At 44.7% G+C, this 27,289-nt stretch overlaps 1 protein-coding gene across 1 annotated transcript; it reads left to right on the forward strand.

Moving 5' to 3' along the window:
• The first annotated feature begins 12,664 nt into the window (after positions 1–12,664).
• On the forward strand, positions 12,665–17,860 carry ZNF593 (zinc finger protein 593). Its single transcript, XM_033956562.1, has 3 exons — positions 12,665–13,150; positions 14,556–14,618; positions 16,444–17,860. The coding sequence occupies exons 1-3, from the start codon at positions 12,951–12,953 to the stop codon at positions 16,574–16,576; spliced, it is 396 nt and encodes a 131-aa protein (XP_033812453.1). The 5' UTR covers positions 12,665–12,950; the 3' UTR covers positions 16,577–17,860.
• The last annotated feature ends 9,429 nt before the right edge of the window (positions 17,861–27,289 follow it).

A 27,289-nucleotide genomic window follows, 5' to 3' on the forward strand; every position in this document is an offset into this window, starting at 1 on the left:
CTCCCCGCTGCCTGCTTTGGTCGGGCAGGAAGCAATCTGCCGGGTTTTGAAAAGCCGTCTGGACCCCGGGACATGTCCTCAAAAGGACATGTCCTCAAAAGGACATGTCCGTGGAAATCCAGACGCCTGGTAACCCTATGTATATTCATTGTGGATCTTTTGAAAATCAGACTGGCTAGGCATGTCCCAAAGACTGGGTTGAGAGCACCTGACCCAGAGAATGCCTACCCTACAGGATCTCCCATGCTCAGCATTCTCTCTCTCCTGTTCAGAACAATTCCCTTTCACAGCATTGTCTGTTCACGTAACAGATATAGTATATCCAGAGAAATGCTGGAAGTAGCAGCCAGCACTTAAATTATTGCAGAAGAGCTGGTGCTGTGAAGGTCCGATCTAGTTTCATTCATGGATTTAGTTTCTCCTGGTGACAAAACTTTTTTTTGTCTTGCCTGTGTTGTTGAACGCTGTACATAGAGGAGTTTGTGGAGATCTGAGACTAGGTTCATGTCAGAAATCTAGAGTTAAATAGGCATGAAGAAACAGAAAGATCATCAGTGGATATGCAATTGCTTAACATGCAATTTTCAGTAAGCCAGTCAGGCGCAAGGCACAAGGAAGGTTTTCATGCCCTCATAATATACAATGAATTTTCAAAGGTAGTGCATACTCCTGCAGGCATAAAAGATGACAGAACAAGAACAAAACTACACGTGTGCTTTTGAAAATACAATTTTACGTAGTTTAGTCTCTTGACATACCATGCCCACAGGAACACTCGAATTCAGTTAAAAGTATTTTTAATTTCTCTGCCTCTTCAAGAGATATTTACATCCTTAGTAATGACCCAGTTAGCGCTCCGTGAAAATTCATCTCCTCAACTTTGAATATAGAGTGGAGGGGATGGGGGCAACCCCAGTCCCCAAGAACCAAAATCCAGTTGGGTTTTCAAGATTGCTACAATGAATGTAAAGCTAAAATGTAAAGCTATCTATCCTCTTTATAACCTCTAATTTCTTATTATGTCTTTCCCTCATTTATTGAATTACCTGTAAATCGTGCCGAGCTCTATCTTTATGGAGAGGATGCGGTAGACAAACTTAAGGTTTGGTTTAGTTTAAAATGTGCATGAAACTGATTTTTAGATACTGCTTCCATTGTATGTAAATAGATCTCATGCATATTCATTGTAGAAATCTCGAGAACCCAACTGGATTGTGATTCTCGAGGACTGTGGTTGCTCCCCCCTGCTATTGAGCTGTACTGCGTAATTATTGTAACCAAACTTCCATGGCATGTTATAATCAATGAGTAGGCAAATTACTGTCATATTAAGATCAGTTTATCGTAAATGATGCCCTTCATGTCAGTGTGTGAGCTATGATTGGCTCACAACTGACAGGTAGGGTTACATGTTATAAAAAAAACCCCAACCCAAACCATACTGGTACACGTTTTCTTTAGTTATAGTTTTTGGAAAGTGGGTGACCTAGAGATTATCTGGGAAGCAGGAGGCAAGGCTAACTGTGAGGGGTTTTCACCAACCTAATCTCAGTGTTACCTCAAGAACAAAATATTTTACTTTAATGTCTCAAATATTTAATTTTCTATAGTGTTCTTCCCAGAGACCTCAGAATGGTTTACATGAATTTATTCAGTTACTCGAGCATTTCTCCCTGTCTGTCTTGCTGGGCTTGCGATCTATCTAATGCACCTGGGGGGATTAAGTGACTTACCCAAGATCACAAGGAGCAGTGTGGGTTTGTACCCAGAACATCAGGGTGCAGAGGCTGTACTTTTAACCCTATCCTGATGTGTGATGTGCCCATTTACTAGATGCATTTGCCTTATTGAAATGGAAAGTGCCAAGAAAAGTGTGGAATAACTGGTAAGAGTCATGGCTCCGCATCATTCTCTTCTTGGTTGGTCTGTGAACTTTTCAGCGGCCCCTCGTATTGTGATGTCATAATGCCTCATTCCACCAATGCCAAAGAGCCAACCTCATCGGTGATGTCACAATGGCTTGGTTTCGTGCCCATTTACTAGAAGCATTTGTCTCATTAAAACGAAAAGTGTGGCATGACATGTAAGTTTCATGGCTCCGCATCATTCTCTTCTTGGTTGGTCTGTGAACTTTTCAGCGGCCCCTCGTATTGTGATGTCATAATGCCTCATTCCACCAATGCCTAACAGCCAACCTTATTGGTGATGTCACAACAGCTTGGTTTCCCTATACTTGTGCCCGTTTACTAGATGCATTTGCCGCATTGCAACGGAAAGTGTCAAGAAAAGTATGAAATAGCTTGTAAGTTTCATTGCTCCACATCATTCTCTTCTTGGTTGGGCTGAGAACTTTTCAGTGTCCCCTCGTACTATACCTGAATGCAACTCACTTGACCTATTGAGAAAAGCATGAGGTATGTTCAAAGGCTCAGCCTCCTCCTAATCCAGGTCTCTGCTACATTACTCCTTTATTGAGAGTGTACATTGAGGGTAAATAAATCAAACCACAATGCAGGAAACATGCTGCAACGGCACCCTTTGGCATTCACCTTGAGCAAGATCCTGTATTGACCTCTGCTTCTGCTGCCCTTGGCAAGCTGTGAAAATCTGTAACGATAGGCACTCTTTCCCCAATTCATAAGCTTTCATGCTGACAAGCTATTTGCCTCAGAGATTGCTGCATTTTTCTATTGTATTGTATTATTAAGGAATGCTGGGATCCTGTGTGCATGGAAAGTCCCATGCAAGGCCAAATTGTTATTTGCTAAATCTAATGTTTCTGTGCTCATCTTTGAAGTTCATGAGCATGTCTGAGGTGATACAAAATCCGATCCAAGTACATTTTCATTCTCAAAAGCTGTAGTGGGTTTCCGTGAGGACCCTACATGGAAAAATATATACCCTCTGCAACACTAAAAAGACCTTAATCACATCCATTCATCATCCACACAACATCACATGGGACAGCAAAAAAAAAACCAAAAAAAGAAAAGAAGTGGAGAAAAAGCCTCAGTTCTGCTTCATCTGGCAAAAAACTCCACTTCTTTTTTGCCAGATGAAGCAGAACTGAGGCTTTTTCTCCACTTCTTTTTTTGCTTGTTTTGTTTTTTCCTGCTGTCCCATGCGATGTTGTGTGGATGATGAATGGGTGTGATTAAGGCCTTTTAGTGTTACAGAGGGTATATCTTTTTCCGTGCAGGATTCTGATTTGAGTTGAATATTTGAGTTAAACTGACCCTGGTCCCTAGGTGTAGAGTTTCCGTGAGGACCCCATGTTTAGATCCACAGATAGCGTCGCCATGAAGAAGACAGCAGATGGTTAACTGCTTTGCTGATCCTTGACCTATAAAGATCATCATATGAGAGCCACGTACCAACCACGGTTCATTGCATGTTTTATCCATAACCTTTCAAAAACACTACGCTCTTCAATCATCTAGGTTGGCCGATGCTAATCTGCTCAGAACGTTCTCAGTCAGGATATTAGTGGCCATATTGATGCCTAATAATCATCTGAAATGTCCTCTGGAAACTTGTTCCTATTGCAAGTTAATTGTTTGCTCCATCGCAACGTTTCCACCACCAGTGGCACCCTCTGATGACAAAGCAAGGAAGGAAATAATGAATTATAGCCAGGGGCCCAACATGGTCAATTAGTTCTTAATTAGAAAGGAGTGGCTATAGAATTAATGTATGCACTATTGAGGGGCTCTGACCATTTTTTTTAATTACAAATTTCTTCAAATTAGTCGCCTTATATTCTAACTTCTGTCACTCTATCTTTTCTATCTATATGTTCCTTGATAAAGCACAGTTACTTACCGTAACAGGTGTTATCCAGGGACAGCAGGCAGATATTCTTGACTGATGGGTGACGGCACCGACGGAGCCCCGGTACGGACAATTTTAGAATGATTGCACTCTAAGAACTTTGAAAGTTCTAGTAGGCCGCACCACGCACGCGCGAGTGCCTTCCCGCCCGACAGAGGCACGCGGTCCCCAGTTAGGATAAGCCAGCTAAGAAGCCAACCCGGGGAGGTGGGAGGGACGCAAGAATATCTGCCTGCTGTCCCTGGATAACACCTGTTACGGTAAGTAACTGTGCTTTATCCCAGGACAAGCAGGCAGCATATTCTTGACTGATGGGTGACCTCCAAGCTAACAAAAAGAGGGATGGAGGGAAGCTCCATTGGCCATTAGGAAAATAAATTTTGTAAAACAGATTGGCCGAAGTGTCCATCCCGTCTGGAGAATGCATCCAGACAATAATGTGATGTAAAAGTGTGAACTGAGGACCAAGTAGCAGCCTTGCAGATTTCCTCAATGGAAGTAGATCGGAGGAAAACTACAGACGCTGCCATAGCTCTAACTTTGTGGCCCGTGACAGAACCTTCCAGTGTCAGGCTCGACTGAGCATAACAGAAAGAAACGCAAGCAGCAAGCCAATTGGAGAGAGTGCGTTTAGATACAGGATGACCCAACTTGTTAGGATCAAAGGACAAAAATAGTTGAGGAGATGATCTGTGGGGCTTAGTACGTTCAAGATAGTAAGCCAGAGCACGTTTACAGTCCAAGGTATGCAAAGCCTGTTCACCTGGATGAGAATGAGGCTTTGGAAAAAATACAGGCAGGACTATGGATTGGTTAAGATGAAAGTCAGACACAACCTTAGGAAGAAATTTGGGGTGCGTACGGAGAACCACCTTATCATGGTGAAAAACAGTGAAAGGTGGATCGGCCACTAGTGCATGCAGTTCACTGACCCTCCTGGCAGAAGTGAGAGCTATAAGGAAGACCACTTTCCAGGTAAGAAATTTGAAATGCGCTGTGGCCAAAGGTTCAAAAGGAGGCTTCATTAAAGCGGAAAGAACCACATTGAGATCCCAGACCACAGGAGGAGGCTTGAGAGGTGGTTTCACATTGAAAAGGCCCCTCATGAACCGAGAAACCAAAGGATGAGCCGAGAGGGGTTTTCCATGAATTGGCTCATGAAAGGTAGCAATGGCACTAAGGTGAACTCTGATAGAAGTAGATTTAAGACCAGAGTCAGACAAGGAAAGAAGATAGTCCAACACCAGTCCCACTGCTAGAGACATGGGATCATGGTGATGTAAGAGGCACCAGGAAGAAAACCGAGACCACTTCTGTTGATAACATTGGAGCGTGGCCGGTTTCCTGGAAGCATCAATGATAGAGCGGACAGGCTGAGAAAGAAGTGAGTGAGCCGAAGTCAGCCCGAGAGATACCAAGCTGTCAGGTGCAGAGACTGTAGGTTGGGATGCAATAGGGTCTGCTGATGCTGAGAAAGCAGAGAAGGAAACAGTGGAAGAGGTATGGGTTCCCTGGAACTGAGTTGAAGTAGAAGGGAGAACCAATGTTGCCTGGGCCACCGTGGAGCGATGAGAATCATGGTGGCTTGTTCCCTCTTGAGCTTGAACAGTGTTCGCAGCATGAGGAAAAGCATATAGGAAGAGACTGGTCCAATCCAGGAGAAATGCATCGGGCGCCAGACGGTGAGGAGAGTAGAGTCTGGAGCAAAACAGGGGCAGCTGATGGTTGTGGGGAGCTGCAAAAAGGTCCACTTGAGGAGTGCCCCATTGAGTGAAAATGGACTGAAGAGTTGAGGGATCGAGAGTCCATTCGTGAGGTTGGAGAATTCTGCTGAGATTGTCCGCTAAGGAATTCTGTTCCCCTTGAATGTAGACAGCCTTCAGGAATAAGTGACGAGCTGTCGCCCAAGACCAAATCCGTTGTGCTTCCTGACACAACAGGCGAGAGCCCGTTCCTCCCTGTTTGTTGATGTAGTACATTGCAACTTGATTGTCTGTGCAAATGAGTAGTACTTGAGGAAAGAGAAGATGTTGAAACGCCTTGAGGGCATAGAACATCGCTCGGAGTTCCAGGAAATTGATGTGGTGTTTCTTTTCCTGGGCAGTCCAAAATCCCTGAGTTTGGAATTCGTTCAAGTGAGCTCCCCAGGCGTAGGGGGAGGAATCTGTGGTGATGACTAATTGATGAGGAGGTAGATGGAACAGCAGACCTCTGGATAGATTTGAAGATGTCAACCACCAAATAAGCGACTGTCGAAGAGACAAGGTCACAGATATGTGTTGTGAACAAGGATCCGTCGCTTGGGACCATTGGTTCGCTAAGGTCCATTGAGGAGTACGCAGGTGGAGACGTGCGAAGGGTGTGACATGTACTGTCGAAGCCATGTGCCCCAATAGCACCATCATGTGATTCGCAGAAATGGTAATCTGTTGAAACACCTGCTGACAGAGATGGAGGATGGTGTGAAGGTGGTTGGATGGAAGAAACGCCCTCATCAGAACAGTGTCCAGAACGGCTCCAATAAATTGAAGTCGCTGGGTCGGAATGAGGTGAGACTTGGGTAGATTGATTTCGAACCCTAATAGTCGAAGGAAGTGAATGGTCTGATTGGTGGCAAGCAGAACCGCCTGAGGGGAATGAGCTTTGATCAACCAGTCGTCCAGATAAGGGAAGACTTGAAAGTTGTGAGAGCGGAGATAGGCCACTACCACAATCAGACATTTGGTGAATACCCTGGGAGAGGAGGCCAGGCCGAAGGGTAGCACTTTGTATTGATAATGATGTTGATTGATGAGAAAGCGCAGATATTGCCTGGATGTCAGATGGATAGGAATATGTGTGTAAGCCTCTTTGAGATCGAGGGAGCATAGCCAGTCGCCCTGAGCGAGAAGAGGGTAGAGGGTGGCAAGAGAGAGCATTTTGAACTTCTCCTTGACCAAACATTTGTTGAGATCTCTGAGATCTAAGATGGGTCTGAGGTCTCCGGTCTTTTTGGGAACTAGAAAGTACCGGGAGTAAAAACCCTGACCTCGCTGATCTTGAGGAACTTCTTCGATGGCATTAAGAAGAAGGAGGGATTGAACCTCTTGAGCGAGAAGGAGGGACTGAGACTTGTTGGAAGCAGACTCTTTTGGCAGGCCTAATGGCGGGGGAGTCTGAAAATTGAGGGAGTAGCCATGGGCTATGATCGAGAGCACCCACTGGTCGGTGGTGATTACCTCCCATCGAGAGTGAAAAATGGTTAATCGACCTCCTATGGGCTGTGGAAGAGGACAGGAGGGAGGGAGACTGGCAATGCCCAGGAGAAGGGAGTCAAAAGGGCTGAGTCGGCTTAGTCTGAGTGACAGGCTTTATGGTAGGCGGCTGTTGCTGACGTGCTTGTTGGTGCTGTTGCCGCTGCCTCCGAGGTTGTGGAGGTTGAGGCTGAACTGGCCGAGCAGAAAACCGCCTCTGATATGATGGCTGCTGTCTAAATGGACGAGGAGGAGGAGGCTTCTTTTTATTTTTCAGCAAAGTATCCCACCTCGTCTCATGGGCAGAGAGCTTTTGAGTGGTGGTATCCATAGATTCTCCAAAGAGCTCATCACCCAGGCAGGGAGCATTGGCAAGGCGGTCCTGGTGGTTCACATCAAGGTCGGAGACTCGGAGCCATGCCAATCGTCTCATCGCTACAGACATAGCCGTGGCTTGGGATGTGAGTTCAAAAGTATCATAGATGGACCGGACCATGAACTTCCTGAGTTGTAGGAGACTGGAAGTGCATTGTTGGAATGCAGGAAGCTTACGGTCAGGAAGATACTTTTGAAAAGAAGAGACTTGCTGAATCAAATGTTTCAGGTAAAAAGAGAAGTGAAACGCATAATTACCTGAACGGTTGGCCAGCATTGCATTTTGGTAAAGTCTTTTACCAAATTTATCCATGGTCTTGCCCTCTCTGCCAGGAGGGACAGAGGCATATATACTAGAGCCTGCCGATTTTTTGAGGGTGGACTCCACCAGCAGAGATTCATGGGGCAGTTGGGGTTTGTCAAACCCTGGAATAGGAATCACCTTGTAAAGCGATTCTAGCTTCCTAGGGGCTCCTGGAACGGTGAGAGGAGTTTCTAAATTTTTGTAAAAAGTTTCCCTCAAGATGTCATGGAGGGGTAACTTTAAAAATTCTTTCGGAGGCTGGTCAAAATCCAAAGCATCAAGAAATGCTTTGGATTTTTTAGAGTCAGACTCTAGATGGATGGAAAGGGTGTCCGACATCTCCTTAAGAAACTTGGTGAAGGACGAGTGCTCTGGCTTACCAGCAGGATCCTGCACCGATGTAACATCCTCCTCCGAGGAATAATCTGCCTCGGTACCGAGGGGGTCATCAGAATCATCCCACAAATCAGGGTCCCGTACCGATGACAGACGGCCCTGAGAAAGTGGGGTAGAAGGTTCGGTATGCTTGGTTTTGCGTACCGATTTACCAGACCTCATGGACACCGTACCGGGTGACTGTACAGCAGTACGGGTGTCAGAGAACGGCACCGGCTCCGAAGTCAAGTAAGCAGTGCGTCGAAGAGACTTCGGTTCCGCCGAGAGAACAGGCATAGAAACAGATTTTTGCGGTGCCAACAACGTCGATGCCGACAAAACAGGCTGTTCGACGATCGGCACCGAATGCTCAGTAGGTACCGACACTGGAAGGCTCGGAGTCAGCAGAGCCGGGAGCAAGTGTTGTAACTGCTCCTTAAGCTGGACCTGAAGGATGGATGCTATTCTCTCATCCAGAGACGGTCCCGATGGCACCGGTACCGCTTTTTTCTTGCTCGGTACCTGCGGTGCAGCTCGACGCTCAGGCGAAGTCGATGCCGATGAAGAGGCAGTGACTTCAATAGGAGCGGAGCGTTTGCGAGGCCGGCGCGCAGTCTGCAGGACTTGGCTCACTGCTTGTTCGACTGGCGGGCTAAGGACAGTAGGGGATGGCTTCTTAGCCGGCTTACCTACAGGGTGCGACACCGAGGATGGATCTTGCGGTGTCGAAGTCACCGGTGCCGATTTGGAAGAAGATGACGGTGTCGATGCCGGGGGAACTTCTATGGCGGCACCGAAAAGAATTCGCTGTTGAATTTGGCGATTCTTTAGAGTTCTCTTTTGGAGAGAACTGCAGCGGGTGCACGTTTCTGCCCTATGGTCCGGACCCAGACACTGAAGGCACCACTTGTGCGGGTCGGAAAGGGAAATAGGACGTGCACACCGCTGACACTTCTTAAAACCCGGTGAAGGGGGCATGAAGGGAAAAACGGCCGTAGCAAAATCGAAGCCCGAGGCTTCGATGGTGCCAACAGGCCCCGCCGGGGCTGACCGGAAAAAAGTCGAAAAAAATTGACTTTTTTTTTTTTTTTTTTAAATAAAAGAAAGAAACGATAAGGTGAATAAATCACGACAAGAAAATAACGCGCGAGCGGGAAGGCGAGAAAAATTTGAAAAAATTTTCCAACAGCAGTTGAAACATGCGTCTTCTTAGCTCCGCGAAAACTAAGAAACTGGGGACCGCGCGCCTCTGTCGGGCGGGAAGGCACTCGCGCGTGCGCGGTGCGGCCTACTAGAACTTTCAAAGTTCTTAGAGTGCAATCACTCTAAAATTGTCCGTACCGGGGCTCCGTCGGTGCCGTCACCCATCAGTCAAGAATATGCTGCCTGCTTGTCCTGGGATAACAGCATTTTGGGTGGTCGCGTGGCGTGAGAGTCCAACTAAGGGATTGTAGCCCTGAGGAAACCCCCCAAGGGTGAAACATGTTTGTGTACCTGTCCCTTACTATTACCACCTAAGTTAAGTATGAAAGCAGTTATGCTACATTAACTTATACTGATGGTTTAAGTCATTCTGTTGGAGTCATTATTATAAAAATAGTATAGCATTTATAAGTGACCCGGTGAAGATTGAAGGCGTAAATCCAGCTGTTATGAAAGTGATTGAATACTTGGTGGCATTTCGGAGGGTCTGAAGAAGAATATTCTCAATAGAAGGTGATTTAAGGGTGGTCAAAAGGAGACCATCTTCTAAGAGTGGCCTTTTTTACATAACAACATAAAAACATAAGAATTTCCATACTGAGACAGACCCAGCAATGGCCAACAACCATTAGAGGGCAATGCTGTGACAGAACATTAAATGGCAGTTTCCCTGTCCAAGGAGTAACAGATCTGAAGAAAAATATCATCACAACAGCCCACAGTGCACCACAGAAACTCACATCTACACTCACACATGTGAAAGACCGGTTACCTCTGCTCCAAACCCTGGGGTGTACGAAATTAGAGAATGACACAGTGACAAAATTTATCACCGTTCCCATCCCTGCGGATAACCGCGGGAAATAATCCCATGTCATTTTCTAGTGTCTATTTCAACCTCGGTCCTTCTACACCAGCATTCTTCAAAGTAAAGCTTGCGGGTCAGTAGTTGTGCCCAATTATACTCTGATTCTTTCCTCTTTCCTTAAAGAATGACATGAAGATGGTTTCCCGCGGTTATCCGTGGGGACGGGAACGGTGATGAATTATCCGAAATCCCGTGCAACTGCGGCCAATCCTACATTGGTGAAACTGGATGCACTAAAGAGGAAAGGCTGAAAGAGCACAAGAGACAGCACACAAAAAATTAGCTGTGGCCCTCCATGTGGTACTAGCAGTTAATGTAGCTGGTTTTAAAAAATGTTTGTGCAAGTTCCTGGAGGAAAAGTCTATAGTCTGTTGTTGAGACAGACATGGGATGGTAGCATGGAGTGCTGCTACTATTTGGGTTTTTGCCAGGTACTTGTGATTTGGATTGGCCTCTGCGAAGATGCCCTCTTGACAAGCGAACAGGTTGAGGGGGCGGGGCTGGAGGCAGAATGGGGTGTGACTCAGGCAGAACAGGGCGGGGCTGGGTTTCGGCTTCTGCTAAACAGTCAAAATGTGTAGATATTGTAATGTCCGTGAACAATAATCAGTTAAAGAGAATCTTTAACTGATTATTGTTCACGGACATTACAATATCTACACTTTTTGACTGTTTAGCAAGTGTTGAACCACAGCTGGTGGGGTCTCCTGAAGCAGACGCCGAAACGGGGCCACGTTGGGACCCTGTTGAACCCCTCTTTTACAAAAGCTAAGTGAGGTTTATCTATCATTCCAGTGACAACCTGAATGCAAAAATTTTTTTTACTATTTGAAACAGTATCAATTCAGTTATAATATATACACAATTACAAGTTTTTCTACACCTCAGAGAGTGACCTGTTTGGAATATTAATGGCGCAATGACTGGATGGTAAACTCTTGCCCCAAGAGGGGGTTACCTCCCCCTCTTCCGAGTTTCATTTCTCTGAGCGAAATAATTGAAAAGTGGGTCTCACTCTCTGGAGTTGTAGTTTATTTTAGTCAGTATTTCGATAGTAGCAAAACCACTTTACTGACTCCTTTTAGAGGATATATTATCCCTGTTTTGTATTGGAAACATAAATATTTGTATGGCAGTGTTGCTGCACTGGCTGCCAATGGAGGTGCGTGTGAAGTTTACGTTTGGCTGTTTCTGTTTTAAGGTTTTGTTCGGTTTAGCTCCTAAATATATAACTGAGCTCTTCTTTTTTGCAACCAATAAACATAAGAGAAGCTCAAATTTGCATTTTGTCTTCCCGCTTGTTAGAGGATGTAAACTTAAAAAACGTCATCAACCTCTTTTCTCATATCAGGCAGCAACATGGGGCAAGAATTTAGAACAACTGCTTCTGCTTACTGCTATTTACGGGGAATTTAGAAAACATCTAAAAACATATCTGTTCTCAAAATATTTAGGTAGCTGATTTGTAAGAATTTTATTATGTATTATTCAGATTTTTTAGGGTATTAGCTATTGGTTTATAACATATTAGTTTCTTTTACTTTATTGTATTCCTTTTAATTATTGTAAACCGCATAGAACTTTACGGCTTTGCGTAAAGTTTACGACTTTGCATATAAGTTATTATTATTATTACTAGGAAGCTCGCAAAAGACTGCAATTAGCCGCTTTGATAATCCACCTCGGTCTGCAGAACAATTGGATCCCATCAGTAAGAGAGCTGAGGCTTACATCATCCAGTACTTTCCACTGTATTGGGCCCAGAGAATGGAATAACCTCCCTGGGTATATTTGTCAACAACAAAATATACAAAATTTTAAGAGATTGCTTAAACGGCACCTCTTCTGCCTGATGAAATATAGGGTATGAGATTCAATGAATAAGGAAGAACATAAGAATAGCCTTACTGGGTCATACCAATTGTCCATCAAGCCCAGTAGCCCATTCTCAAGGTGGCCAATCCAGGCCACTAGTACCTGGCCAAAACCCAAAGAGTAGCAACATTCCATACAGAATCTCAAAGATTCCGGAATCCCAGAGAGTAACAAGATTCTAGAATCCCAAAGAGCAGCAACATTCCATGCTACCGATCCAGGGCAAGCAGAGGCTTCCCCCATGTCTTACTAACAGATTATGAACTTTTCCTCCAGGAACTTGCTGACAGGAAGGTGCTGATCACTGATATTTTATTGTCTGGTATTTTGTTTGTTTTATATGTAGTTTGTAAATATAAATAAATAAACCAAACCAAACAAAAATGCATGCGCGCTAAACCGTCTGGAACCGCCTGAAGTTTTTGGAGAATCTGGCCCCCCAGTCTCGAACCCCCGCATCCATCCACACCTTCCTTCCCTCCCTGCCTGATCGGCCATTCTGGCTTCCGGCCTGCAGGGGGCACAAGCCACCTAGCTCCCGCTTGCCGTGGAAACGTGAAGCGTAGGGCCCGTCAGAGCATGGCGATGACGTCACGACGCTGCTGCGCCGAGAGGCGGAAGTGAAGAGGATCCACGTGGGCACTCCAGGAAGAAGGAAGCCTGAGACGCAGTCTTGGGGGGGGGAGATCAGCCCGAAAGAGAGAGCGAACCCCCACTTTTTTGGCTGCTCTGTGTCGCCTTGCAGAGCAAACTCAGGGTTTGGGGCGGATTCAATGACGGTGTAAACGTAAGAGTTGATCCGATTGTGATCCGAGGCCTCCCTCTCCCCACTTCCCCCAAGGCCCAGGTTAGGGACGGGGCTTTTGGAGTTTTCTTCTCTCCAGCCATGACCCGATCCAAGCAAGTGGGCAACCACAAGAGCGACAAGAAGAAGAACCTCTCCAAACTGTGGAAAACAAAGCGGAGGGTGAAGGACCTGGATCAGATCCACCAAGACATGAAGCCAGAAAGTGCCCGGAAGTTGCTGCACCAGGAACTTGATTACGATGTGGCCGGCAATGCACAGCATTACTGCCTGCATTGCGCGTAAGTCACCCACCTGCTTGTGGAACTGATGCTTCAGTGCTGTCTACTCAGCACCTGACTAGAGCAGGGATCTCAAAGTCCCTCCTTGAGGTTTTCAGGATTTCCCCAATGACTATGCATGAGATCTATGCTTTCAATGCATATTCATTGGGGAAATCCTGAAACCCCGACTGGATTGCGGCCCTCAAGGAGGGACTTTGAGATCCCTGGACTAGAGCATGACAGGAAACCAAGTTTATTGTAAATTTGATTAAACGCTTATCAAAATACTAAGCATAGACGAGCAAGACACAAAATAAATGTAATAAGAGCAAAAGGATAGGGGGAACTACAGTAAATACAGAAAAGAAAACATATATGGGGAAAAACAAAAGGACTAAGGGGTTCAATAAGAAAAGAATAGTAACATAATTAACCAAAAGCATCGATGAATAAAAAGCTTTTTAAAGCTCCTTTAAATTTATCTAAGTTCTGCTCTGCATGAAGATAAGTGGGTAATGCGTTCCAAAGTAACTGAGAATATTGTTCAATGGGTGTTTATTATCTTTAAAGAAGGAACCCAAAGTAGATGCAGTCCAGAGGATCTTAAGGATCTATTAGATTCATAAGGTTTAAGATTTTTATCAAGAAATGCTGGTTCTTTAAAAGGGGGAGGGTGAAGTCATGTAACTTCCTGGATGGATGCCCACTATACCAAAACTGTCTCACAAATGTTTATCTGATTTTCCCATCAAAACTTCCAGGGAGAGAATTGGAGTAACTACCTAACGGATGTAGCGGTATATAAGAAATAAATTACATTACATTACATTACCTCACTGTAGTGTTTCCCAAACCTGTCCTGGGGACTTCCCAGCTAGTCAGGTTTTCAGGACATAAGTGATGAATGTTCATGAAAGCAATGTGGAGGCAATGTATGCATATCTTTTTCATGAATAGCTGGGGAGCCCCACAGAACAGGTGTGGGAAACAGTGCTGTAGTCTAGATCAGGGTTGTCCAACGTCGGTCCTTGAGGACCACAATCCAGTGGGGTTTTCAGGATTTCCCCAATGAATTTTGCAAGAGATCTATTTGCATGCACTGCTTCTAGTGTATGCAAATAGATGTCATGCATATTCATTTGGGAAATCCTGAAAACACAACTTGGTGAGGGTCGAGGTGACTCCTGCTATAGATGAACCAAATGGTTCTAGTTTTTCCTCAATGCCCTCATGGATTTGAAGGTTTTCCTAAGAACATCCAAATTGAACCTGAGCTGTGAGGACCTTACTGCAGTTGGCTGCAGTGTAGGTAGATCTTTAGTGGTCAGGGATCCTCATAAAATTTCCAAACAATAAGACTTATGTTGATCTGATTCATCTTACTCAGATGCTTGACTTTTAATACTGTTTTCTTTGCCATCAGACGATACTTTGTGGATATTAGAAGTCTGAAGGATCATTTTAAAACCAAAGTGCACAAAAGAAGGTAAGTGAAAATATGGCATTTACAGAAAAGCATCTCTGCATGTTTTAGGGATCAGTAGAAACTTGGCAAACCCATTTAGTTTTAACTCTGCGTATTTAGGGCTGTATAGTTACAGCCCTAAAAATCAAGGGTTAATCCAGAATTCATAGCTAAGTGGGCTGCTAAGAAGTAAGGGGTTTTGTGAAGGTGAGACTACTTTGAAGAATGAGAACCTCTGATTAATTGGACCCTTAGTAGGTTTGTTTGTTTATCTATTTATTTATTTATTTATTTATTTCAGTTTCTATCCAGTTTTCCCCAAAGAGCTCAGAGCGGATTACAAGTTAAACGTACATAATATACAGTCAACAGGTTACGATTTGCATTGGATTTGCCATAATTTCAGTACAAGTTTATGAAACAAGTTTTTATCCTAACTTGACACATACTAGAGGTCTAATACTAATAGATATAATATACAGTTTACAGGTTGAAATTTAAGGTTACAGTGCAAGATTTGTCAATACAAGTTTTCTTAATGTGACACACACTGGGATCTGGTACCAATACATATTTCTTTGTAGTCTGTCGGCCAAGGGCAGGGGAATTAGGTGAAGAGATATGTTTTTATTGCTTTCCTGAAGTAGAGTCCTTCAAGGGATCTGATCTGTGGGAGCAGTCAAGGTAAGGCGGGGATGGTATTATCAGAGACACAATTTAATGGCAACTATACCCGTTCAGTGGTTTATTAGTATAAACAGAGAATCCTCTTAAAGATACATAAACAGTAGCAAGCAGTGGTGGCCAAGGGTTCTTTACGATCAGAGGAAGCATTTCATATTTGCAAATATTAATGGGAAGTTCTTAAATTGCATCTTTCTCTACAAGACTGATGGTGAGAGTGCAGCTACCATGGGATATAAAAAGTGCTTGGAGAGGGATGTTTCAGTCATTTGCAGAAGTGAGGTTTGTGGCTCATTGGTTGAGCTTCTGCCTCTGCACCTAGAAGTTGTGAGATCAAATCCCGGTGCTGCTCCTTGTGACCCTGGGCAAGTCACTTAATTTTCCAGTGCCCACTGCTTTGAATGTAAGCTTTGAAATGCCAAAGTGACAAAAAGGTAATATACAAGACTCCCCATTCCCTATGTTAAAAGTTTTTCTATGCCATTTTACTGATGAAACAACATTATTCAAAATTGATCAAAAAACATAATAGTAAGATTAAAAAACATAACAGAAAACATAAAGAAAAGAACATTTATACATGTAATAACATATCATCAGTGATTTACATAAGAACATAAGAAGTGCCTCTGCTGGGTCAGACCAGAGGTCCATCGTGCCCAGCAGTCTGCTCGCGCGGCGGCCCAACAGGTCCAGAACCTGTGTAGTAGTCCTCTATCTATACCCCTCGATCCCCTTTTCCTCCAGAAAATTGTCCAATCCCTTCTTGAACCCCAATACCATACTCTGTCCTATTACGCCTTCTGGAAGCACATTCCAGGTGTCCACCACCAGTTGGGTGAAAAAAAACTTCCTAGCATTGGTTTTGAATCTGTCCCCTTCCAACTTTTCCGAATGCCCTCTCGTTCTTGTGGTTTTCGAAAGTTTGAAGGATCTGTCCCTCTCTACTTTCTCTATGCCCTTCATGATCTTGTAAGTCTCTATCATGTCCCCTCTAATTCTCCTCTTCTCCAGGGAAAAGAGCCCAATTTGTTCCAGCAGTCTAAGCAACATAAGTGTAGAGACAAGGTGAATATCTCCAGCCACCTGTTGGCTGGGTTTCTAAGGAGGAGGTCATGTCTCTCCTCTACTCATAAATCACACATTTTCTTCGTTGTCCTAGGCTGAAGCAATTGGCAGAGGAACCGTACACCCAGGAGGAAGCTGAGCGAGCTGCAGGGATGGGCTCCTATTTTCTACCAAGGAAGGTGGAAGTTACAACTCAAGTCATTGAAGAGGAGGAGGAGATGAGCTGAGCTGGGGGATGATGGTCCTGATGACACTATCCCTCAAATAGTACCCTCAATGGCTGGCCTTGGTGGAAGTGAAAGAACTTTGCTCTTTGTTGCAAGATTTTGTTTGTGGTTGCTTCTAAAGTTAATTTGAGAAGTGTATATCTGAAATGTCCCGAGTGTAATAACCCTGTCCCACCTCGGTTGCACCCGCAGTGGGGTTTATAACCCCAGAAGGAAAGTAATTAGGTGATGCAACTGAACACTAGCCGAAAAATTGTTGGAATGGGTTTCTTAATGCTTGGAAATTTAGTAGAAATAAATAACTACATAGTTCATGGTATTTGTGTAGCTCAGTCACAGGCAGAAGGGACTTGGTAGCATGTGTCAAGTAATGCACACAGGATGCTTGCTGTTGCCACCACCAGACCAAGTGTGTTTTTTAAGCATTACAAGAGACTGCCTGTTATTTGACAAGGTCAGGGTTAACATTCCAGTCAGTAGCTTTTTCTGAATAACAGTTGTTGATTCCCACATGAAGCAAACTCCTGTGACCCAGCCACTGGGCCTGGTGCTATAATACCCTTTAACTTTGCCTTCCCATGCAGTTCAGTCTCAGCTTGGCCGGCTGAACCACGTAATACTTTGTCTTCGATTCCGAGGCATATGAGATGGTTAAAGTAGCATGAGAGAGACAGCAGGAGCTGTGGCTTATTAAAATGCCAGGACAAGTCATGTCCGAATGAGTGGTATCCTCTATGTTAGGTAATGGAGCAGAGGCTGGGGACTGTGTGCCACTGGGAGCTTTCTGATGAAAGGTGCTCTTCTCCTGAGTTATATGTTCACCTCTGCTGGTTTGAAAATAATGGAGAGAGAAAAGGCAGAAAGAAGGCCATTGGCCAGATGTGGGGGTAAAGAGCACGCAGACACCATGGCTAGCCAAAGAACACACCTCTGTGCTCTGCATAAAAACAAATCCAGCCCCTTGGGTTGCAGAAGCCTGATTCTCCTGTTACTGGAGTAGGAGGAAGAGAACGGGGGAGATTCAGCTCATTTAAGCTGTTTTTATAGGGGAAAATCTAGGGAGGAGGGTGCTTCTTTATGATTGAAAAAAAATGACTGTTTTAAGCGTTGCCTGGAACATTAGACAGTAATACACGGAAGAGGCTTTGATAATTACCATACAACTAGGGAAAGAATGAATTTATTTCTGTTTATAAAATGCAGGTAGTCCAAGAAAACCAATGTGTTCAGTAAAAAAAAAAGCAGGCTTTAAAATTCCCATGTTGTCGTGGCTTAGCTCATGTCCTGTTTACTGGAATCTTAGCTCTGAAGCAGCTTCCATTGTGTATTGCTGTCCCATAATGCACCACTCCCTCACGGAACCTGGAGCACAGTACACTGAGAGTGGTTGACTGGGAGAGGGGTGGGGGGTGGAGGGGGTATGGATGCCAGCCTGGATTCTAACTCTCATTTCATTTCCCTCTCGTAAGCAGGAATTCCCTTAGGGTAGCTCTGGTGCCATCTGTAGTTAACACACCTCCAACAGCAGGTAATAACAGGAAAGCAGTGACAGCTGTAAATTTACACCAGGCCTCAGGGGTGGGATTGGTATTCTAATTGCATGTACCTCTGCAGGAGAATGCCACTAGGATCATAACAAGACTACATTTCCTCTGTGCCCAAACACTTTAATTGCATTTTCCTCACTGGTACAAGTATTTCTTCTTTTGGACGTAATTATTGTCAGCATTGAAAAACCCAGTGCCAGGTTTATTTATTTTTTATTTAAAAAAAATGTAATTACTGCTTTAAAAAACCTCATACACAATATGCATCTACCTCCAGCTATTATATGATAACGACTTTCGCTAAGGTGAAAATGCTTTATGGTTCCTGGAGTAGCATTTTCTGAGCATAAGAAAGAATGGGGTGAGGGGTGCAAAATGCAGTTTATTACTCTGTGCTGTAACGGGGAGATCCGTACACGCATCAGCTCTTTCTCCAATGTCACTTTCTGAGCCCGCACCGAGGAAGTGACATTAGATGAAGAGCTGACGCTGCTTGTGCCAGGAACATTAAAGAGGTACGAGGAAGAGTTGTGCGGCATGAGGAGGTGGGGGAAGAAGCAGGAAAGGAGCGCCTTTCATCCTCGCTACACCACTGGCTCAAGGGGTGTGTACTGTGGCACCTAGAATTGTCCTTCACGTGGTGGATCAATCGAGTAACAAAAACCGCCCTGGATAAGGAAGTGGCAGCTGAGTTCTACCCTTAGCAACATAGACAGGAATAGCTGCTACTTGGGTTTTCAGCCCCTCTTCTTTCGGTGCTGGTCTCTGGCCATCTGATAGACACCGTAGTAGGACAAACTGAGACCCATGATGGCCAACAGCAGTGCCAGAGGGTTCACCAGTCGTTCTCTGGGCTCCACCTCTAGGGCTCCAGCCACTTGCATCTATGAAAAGAACAGTTGTCAGATAGGGTAAGAGACCTTAGCCCACTCCATCCCTTCAGCCCCTGGCATGCAATATAAGATAGTGACGCAGTTGTTTCACTTTCCATCACAGACCAGAACATTCCTAGGAAATATACCACTTCCTATTTGCCATCACTGGATGGGAGTGTGTTGATGGAGGGCAATAGTTTTGGAGCCTAAATCCAGACAGGTGCAGCTGACCTGGGAATGCAGGGAGAAGAACCTCTCCACCAACCATGAAAAGGAGTTAAGTCCAAGGGTGGGGCTGCCTCGTGAATAATTTGCAAGATGTACTGTCACCCAGCAACCATGACCTGTATGGCTGTGCAGATAGGGTTCTTGGTGAAGCACAAATATGGAGGGTAGTGGGGAACCAGCGCTGTTTTGGGTTTAAGTCCTTAGCTGCAGCTGTCTAATTGGAAGTTAAGAAACTTGCTTCATTGTCGTAGGTGGCGTGGATCCTGGCAGTGCCAGGATTAGAACCCACAAGAATACTGACATTTGTTGGTGTTGAACTCTTTTTTTGCTTTAAGAGGTCAACTCTGAGTTGTCCCTCAAACAGCTGGGGTGTTGGGAACCTAGTCCCTGGGTATGTGTATCTTGGGAGCATGCTGCCCAGCATCCAAACATTTGCAGAGAAACAAAACCAGCATCTTGTCTCTCTGAATGGTTTAGGATGGTGCATTACTGATTCAAGGGTTGTTTTGGTTTTTTTTTAAGTTTTATTACATTAAAACCCATTTAATATCTACATTCTTGTAGGCGCAGGCACCTGACCTCCTCTCCCCGGCCCCCTTTCCCTTCTCCCTGTACCTCTAACATTCCCGGTGCAAGCAGCAACCCTAACTCCAGGAAGGTTATTCTGGGATGGTAAGATCTGAGCAGCAAACACAGTAGACGTAGGAAGTGTGTGAAAGAGTTTAGGAGTGAACGGTTTACAAGACCTGTTAGAACAGATCAAATAGACATGGAGAGTACGGCATCCTAAAACACCCTCGCTGAATGTCAGACGCAATGTCTCTCTGTGAACATCATCTGAGAAATGACTAGAGCTGGAAGTTCCTATTTATTTAGGGGTTACAAGGATACGTACACAGCAGTTTTCCAGATCAATAACACAAACTATAGGAAAGAAATACCTGCACTTCGTGTTACCTGCAGCAGGCGGAAATACGCCGGGGTTAAATGGCTCAGACGGAGGATCATTTTTAGGAGGAAGCCAAAAAGGGGGGCTCTTGACCATGTAGGTAGTAAGAGGGTACTGCTTTTCCTTTCCTCTCCTTTGCATGCAAATCCAAGCTAGGCTACTGAAAGAAACAGAAAGAGAGCGAGTGACGTTGCAGCCATTTTGAAACCTAAAGAGTGAGACCTAAGTATCCAGCGTCCTACATTCACAAAATGGCCGATTTGCTTTCCTCCCACTTCAGCTGCAACCTTCGTTCCATCCTGCACCTTACGACCTAACCTCTGTCTCTTTAATTCTGAGTCTTGGGTAACCCTCCCCCCTCCTTTGTTCTTTTAAGTTCTCGAGCAACAGTTGCCTTGCATTCAGCGTTTGCTCATTATGGCAGCTGTACATTTGTGCAAATTGAACTCGCTTTGGAACCCTCTCTCTAGCATCTTGGGATGCTGGTAATATTTGGACTTCATGATAGCTAAAAGGTTGCACTGTTGCAAATGAGCATGTTGAGATGGAAGAGTCAGGGGCACCTCTTCTGCGGCTCCTCAACAACTCAAACTCCCGTATGTTCCAACTTCCTCCATACTCCAAATCCAGACAACGTGCTGTCCACATATTTGCAAAAAAGATAGGGGTTTGCAATGCAACATATAGGAGAAGGGAAAGTCACATCGCCAAATGTCAACCCAATGTAAGAGGACAGTTGACAAGGGTCCTATATTGGAGAGAAAACAAGGAAGTTGGAAGGTGGCTCACCTGCTCGCGATGCTGTTCCTATCTGAGAGGCAGTGGATGTAAGCAACCCTGGCTGCTGCACTGTGGAGGTTTCCCAATAACTAACTCCCGGCTTCTCCCCCCTTTGGATGAACCCAATAAGCCTTAGAGAGCAGCTGTCACAAGAAATCAGTGTAAACGGCTCCCTCTAAGCAAGAGAAACCGTGAGATCCGAGCAAATGAAAGCTTAAAAAAATGGAGCATGAGAGAGATCAGCCAGGGGGTTTGATGAGAGACGACAAAAACAGAGGGAATGAAGGAATGAAAAGAACAAAGAAAGGAGCCCTGATTTTGGACAGTGAAAAGGAGGGATGGATGAAGGGAGAGTTGGGGGATTTGAAAATGATTCGAGGGAGGTGAATAACGGAAATTTTTTATTCTTTTTGGTATGTTTGGCTATTTTCCACATTACATTATTAATGTGTTAGAACTTTTTACCCTGCAGAAATTAACATTACACGTGTTATTCATACGTCAGTGTACATTAAATTCATTTTGTGCACAATACGTTTTTAAAGATGCGTTGGAAACATGATGGCAGATAAAGGCCAAATAGCCCATCTGCAGCATCCGCTCTCTCCTCCTCTTCCTATTGGCTAAGGTTCTTAACATTTGCATCTCCTCTCCCTATAGGCTAAGGCTATTTACATTTGCATTGTGATGTCATAGAATTTTATGGTTATAGAAACATGACGGCAGATAAAGGCCAAATGGCCCATCTGCAGCATCAGTTCTTAGCATCAGCATCTTCTTCCTATTGGCTAAGGCTCTTAACATTTGCATCTCCTCTCCCTATAGGCTAAGGCTATTTACACTTGCATTGTGATGTCATAGAACTTTATGGTTATAGAAACATGATGGCAGATAAAGTCCAAATGGCCCATCTGCAGTAACCATGATCTCTTCCTCTTTCTAAGAGATCCCACGTGTCTATCCCAGGCTCTTTTGAATTCAGACACAGTCTCTGTCTCCACCACCTCTTCTGGGAGACTGTTCCACGCATCTACCACCCTTTCTGTAAAAAAGTATTTCCTTAGATTACGCCGGAGTTTATCATTTCTTAAGTTCATCCTCTCATTGCAGAGTTTCCTTTCAAACTGAGCGCATGCCAATGAACACACATCCCTAGAGAACCTTCCACACAATGTGCAAAGACAGTGTCTTCACTCTGCCAAAAATCTCCACGTGGCCCCTGAGCCGTTCTGCCGACAAGTCTCCATGCTTCCCCCGCCGACGCCAGCAGTTATAGAGGCTGCAAGGAAGACCCCTGCAGTGGGGTGGCCACAGGGAGTTTTGCTAACAGCTGTAGACATTCTTAGGAAATGGCGGTGTTACAGTATAGAGTTATGAAAGCTTTTACACTTTAGAGAACTCTGATGTTTATATATAGTGAAATTGGGAGAAAAAAAAAGATTAATAAGGACCAGACTATAAATTTCTTTCTGACACTGGCTGAGGGAGCTTTAACTTATGTGTTTCCTTTATCTGTTCTGCTCAGATTGGGATCTGCCTTTGAAAATTAATGATAGACCCTAGTTGTACACTGAAAAAAACCAACCAACTTTATAAATGCTGATGACTACCAGGGCTCACAGCAGTGGATAACACCCTGATTAAAACCCAAATTTAAAAGAGAAAGGGAAGCTGGATGTGTTGGACAATGGGTTTATTTGCATTTAGATTGCAAAAGGTTACGTGCAGGTGCAGAAGGGGTTCCCAGAGCACTTTCAATTTAAGGGCTGTTTTTCCTAAACAGCAGTAGAGGTTTTGACCACGGGCTGGCAAGGCAGATGCTCTGGACTAGGAATTCTATGAGCATTGCAGCTTTTACCTCTCTGGCCCACGGTAAAAACCGCTAGCCGTTTAGTAAACGCCCACCCACTCCTTCCCCGCGTGACCCTTCCCTCGTACATTTTTAATGTTCCTGGCACGAGCAGCAACTCCAACATGCTGCCCATGCCAGTGTCAGCAGGTCCTCTGACGTCACTTCCTAGGTGTGGGTCCAGGTTAGCACATAATCTTTATTGCGTCCCTGCAAATAAAGGAACATTTGTATTCCAGAAGTTATACAATTGGAGCCCTTGGCAGGCTGACAACTGACAGGAAACACGGGGAGCTGGTGGCCTGGTGTGTCCCTACCTTGGAGACAGCTGTCCTGTGTGTCCCCACCTTAGAGGCAGGTGCCTTGTGAGTTCCTACTTCAGTGAAAGGTGCCCTTTGTGTCTCCACCTCTTGAGGTTCATGGCAACCCTTAAACTAGCACTTTCATCTGTTTTCTGATATTTTATGGTCAATAAAAAGCAAGGGATTTTTAGCGCACATGTAAGGTTAGAACATAAGAATAAGAATAGCCTTACTGGGTCAGACCAATGGTCCATCAAGCCCAGAAGCCCATTCTCACGGTGGCCAATCCAGGTCCCTAATACCTAGCCAAAACCCAAAAAGTAGGAACATCCCATACAGAATCCCAAGGAATAGCAAGATCCCAGAGAGTAACAAGATTCTAGAATCCCAAAGAGTGGCAACCTTCCATGCTACCGATCCAAGGCAAGCAGCGGCCTCCCCCATGTTCCTCTCAATTCTAATTTTGCAGGTTTGGGGGTTTTTTGTTTGTTTTTTTAAATTTCAGCCTGCTATGCATCTTATTACTTTATTAGTAACAACAAAGAGGCACAACCAGTCACAACAGGGTTTGGATGGGGGACGCCCAGAATAAGCTACAATCCTAGCCTGAAACAATCCTAGCCTGAAACAATCCTAGCCTGAAACAACTCCACTCAAGAAATAAAGGGCGCTCTCAGTGTGAACCATCAGCAATGGGAGCAAAAGCTCCGATACTTCACTTCTGGGTTGAGGCGGGAAGCCTCCACCACCACACCATCATTGAGCCCCCTATGTGTATATAATAATGAAAGACACCTGCAATAAGGCCCTAAATAAATAATACAATCCAAACAAACCCGTGAGCAAATTAAACTCAAACGGTGGAAATACAAACTGAGCGACCCCCACACAAACCCTGCCAGCCGAAACCCGCCAAGCTAACTATAAAGCAATATAGTTGTGACTGGTTGTGCCTCTTTGTTGTTACTATTATAGGATTTTTGGCATATTTATTGAGTGTAGTGTTGTGTGTCTTATTACTTTATGACATACACAGTTAAGCTAAAACCTAGCACAAACAAGCAAAAATTATTATTCTTATTAGATGGGCAGCATTAAAACAGAAACAAAGTGTCATTTCATTGTGTTTTTATGATGAAAGGAGAAATGTCATTACGTTCCTGCAGCTTTAAATGGCATCACTTGCCTATTACTTTAAACAAAATGTCTTTGTATTTACGAGTATTACTTGCTTCCAGAATCCTACATCTTTCAGCTCCCCCCTTCCCCTGAGAGCCTCTCCGAAAGGTGGTTTGGGCAGCTGGAGCTGAAACTTGATGAAAACGCCTTAATTAAATCTCCAAAATTCAGGAGCCTCAGGTCAACTGCTCCGACTGGCCAAAATCCACACAAGACTGACAACATGTGGAAAATCGGGTTGAGCTGATGAGAAACTAGGACGAGCACATGTGACTGCCACGTTATTAAAACAAAACAAACTAATCTCACTGGAGACAAATTCTGGTCATGCTGTTTTAAAAAGATGTTTTGTCTATGATGATGCAGAAAGGACTTTGTCTTCTTTTTTAATAACTGCTTTATAGTTTGTCAGTTATCTAAAGAATGTCATTTTCCAAAAGCTTCTTTTTGTTTTCCAGTGATTTATCTGTAATAAAATTGTGCATTTCATTGTTATGTCTGTGTTTGTGTCATTTCTTTCCATTCCCTGTGAAACTTTGTGTGTTCTACTGAATTGTAGAAGGTTTTTAATTCAATTCAATTACTTTTTTTTACTAACTTTTAATAGGTATACACTTTTTGCAAAATACAGCCGATCTCTTCGTTACATCCATTCTTTCAAACCCGGGCACATGAGGGAACCCAAGAGCTAATTTCATGGAAGGGGGGGGGTATTAACAGTGGGATGAATGGCCCTAGAGAGGGGATCTCACAATCCAGGCAGGTTTTCAGGATTTCTCCAATGAATATGCATTGAAAGCAGTGCGTGCACATAGATCTCATGCATATCCATTGGGGAAATCCTGAAAACCCGACTGGATTGCGGCCCTCAAGGAGGGACTTTGAGACCCCTGCTAGAGGAAGAAGTCAAGGGTGATAGCAGCTGAGCATTATTTCAAACTAGCTGGTCACCCGGTGTCCGGATATTTATTTACCCCAGTTTCCCCAGATAGTAAGTCCTATGTATACCAAGTTTGGTTGAAATCTCTCTATGCATTTATGGATTAGAGACAGTTATTTTTGAGAATTTTTACATGTCATCCCCTTCCCACCCCCACAGTATTTACACACACAAAGACAAGGTTGGGATTGGGTAGGCGGTATTTAATGGAGACCACCTCTGGGTCTTGGTCTTAGGGTCTTTCTTGTTCCTGGGAGGTGGTTTGGATGGGTTGGATGGGTTGGATGATTAGTGGGGTACAAGCTTTCCCCTAAGGCTTGGTGTTTACATAAAGCTCACTGATCAGTTGCCAGATGGGTCAGGAGACCCAGTAGGGGGCATGGGAGTCACGCCGTCCTCAAGCCCTAGCTGTCATGGAAGGGCTATGGGGAACTGGAAATGACAAGTTAATGTTGCGTTTTTGTAGCTGGGTAAAAGATGTGTTTGCAATAAGTTAATGGTTTCACAGCTATTGTAGTCAATAGGGGGCTGGATGGCCCATGTTTTTGGTCCCTCCACTGAGCTAGGGAGGTCTCCTAAAAAAAGTTGAGGCTCTGTAGGGCAATAAGTGAGAGATGAGAGGGAAAGTGTCCCAGTGGGTGGGGATTAGGCGGGAATTGGAATTCAAAAGCTTTCCTGCCATAGGTACTAAAGGTAATTGGGTAAAGATAGGGGGGGCCCTTCAATAGTGGTATAAAGGGCAGGGGAGAACCGCTCTGGGCACCATCTTGGTGAGATGATGGGCACCCATCCTCCTTCCCTTCCCCTGTACCTCTGTAACGTGCCTGGTGCGAGCAGCAACTCTCAACCTGCTGTCATGCAAGCGCTGGCTCTTTCTCTGATGTCACTTCCTGGACCCGCACCTAGGAAGTGATATCAGAAGAAGAGCCAACACGGGCGCAACAGCAGCATGGGGGGTTGCTGCTCGCTCCAGGAACGTTACAGAGGAACGGGGAAAGGGAAGCGGCGTGCAGGAGGGGTCGGGGAAGGAGGGTGTGGAGGTGGGAATGGGGGAGGGGTAGCATCACCCCAGGCGCCTCTCACCTTCGCTACGTCACTGGGCTTCAGCGGGGGATTTAAGGAACTGCCTCCAGGTCACAGGCCTCTTCCTGTTCCTCAGAAGTCGGTTTTCCTGCCTTCCACCCTAGAGGGAAGGGAGGCTAATTGGAATTGGGGCTCGAGATTGTCGCAGCAGTGGCAATCCTGAGCTACTGGGCTTTTAGGGCTCATCAGAAAATGAGTGGTTCGGCAAGAAATGAGCTGGCCGAGTGGTTTGGTTTGGGTCAGGCGACCCGGAAAGAGGGCATGGAGGCCCATGCCTACCCCTAGGCCCTAGTGGACATGGCAAAGCCATGTCCTTATGGGGTTTGTTTGTTTTTTTGTATAGTTACAGCTTGTAAGTAGCTTGGGAAGTTATTTTATGTTCTTATGGGGTTTGTTTGTTTTTTTGTATAGTTACAGCTTGTAAGTAGCTTGGGAAGTTATTTTATGTTCTTATGGGGTTTGTTTGTTTTTTTGTATAGTTACAGCTTGTAAGTAGCTTGGGAAGTTATTTTATCTGTTCAAAATGTTGTTTAATACATAAAGCTGTGGCCTAGTTTTTCTACCAACAACTTGTGCGTTCCTTATTGGATGCTTTTAGTACGATATTAATCATGAGAGGGCCTAAACCAGAGTCTCTGAAACTTTGGGCTCCTTTTACAAAGCTGCTAATCCGGTGCGTGCGTTAAAACCGCTAGCGTGGCTTTGTAAAAGAAGCCCTTTATTTTTAGCTCTGGCACACTAAACGAATCAAATGGTTTTTCACGGCACGTTATTATAAAATTGCAAAACCAACAAAAAAATTACACTTGAGAGTTATTTATTTAAAGTTTTTTAAGCTGCGCATGGGTAATTGTAACCAAACTAAAGTACCCCCTCGTCTATTAAACTGCGCTAGCGGTTTTTTAGCGCAGAGAGCCGCAATGCTCTATGAGCATAAGGAATAGCGCGGGCAATTCAGCGCGGCTCACCGCGCTAGAAACT

The sequence above is a fragment of the Geotrypetes seraphini genome, chromosome 8 (assembly GCF_902459505.1).
Source record: "Geotrypetes seraphini chromosome 8, aGeoSer1.1, whole genome shotgun sequence".
Taxonomy (NCBI): domain Eukaryota; kingdom Metazoa; phylum Chordata; class Amphibia; order Gymnophiona; family Dermophiidae; genus Geotrypetes; species Geotrypetes seraphini.

Coding starts and splice junctions, on each gene's coding strand:
- ZNF593 (XM_033956562.1), top strand. CDS start 12,951: ATGACCCGATCCAAGCAAGTGGGCAACCACAAGAGCGACAAGAAGAAG. Junction 13,151..14,555: donor CATTACTGCCTGCATTGCGC/GTAAGTCACCCA, acceptor CTTTGCCATCAG/ACGATACTTTGTGGATATTA. Junction 14,619..16,443: donor ACCAAAGTGCACAAAAGAAG/GTAAGTGAAAAT, acceptor TCGTTGTCCTAG/GCTGAAGCAATTGGCAGAGG.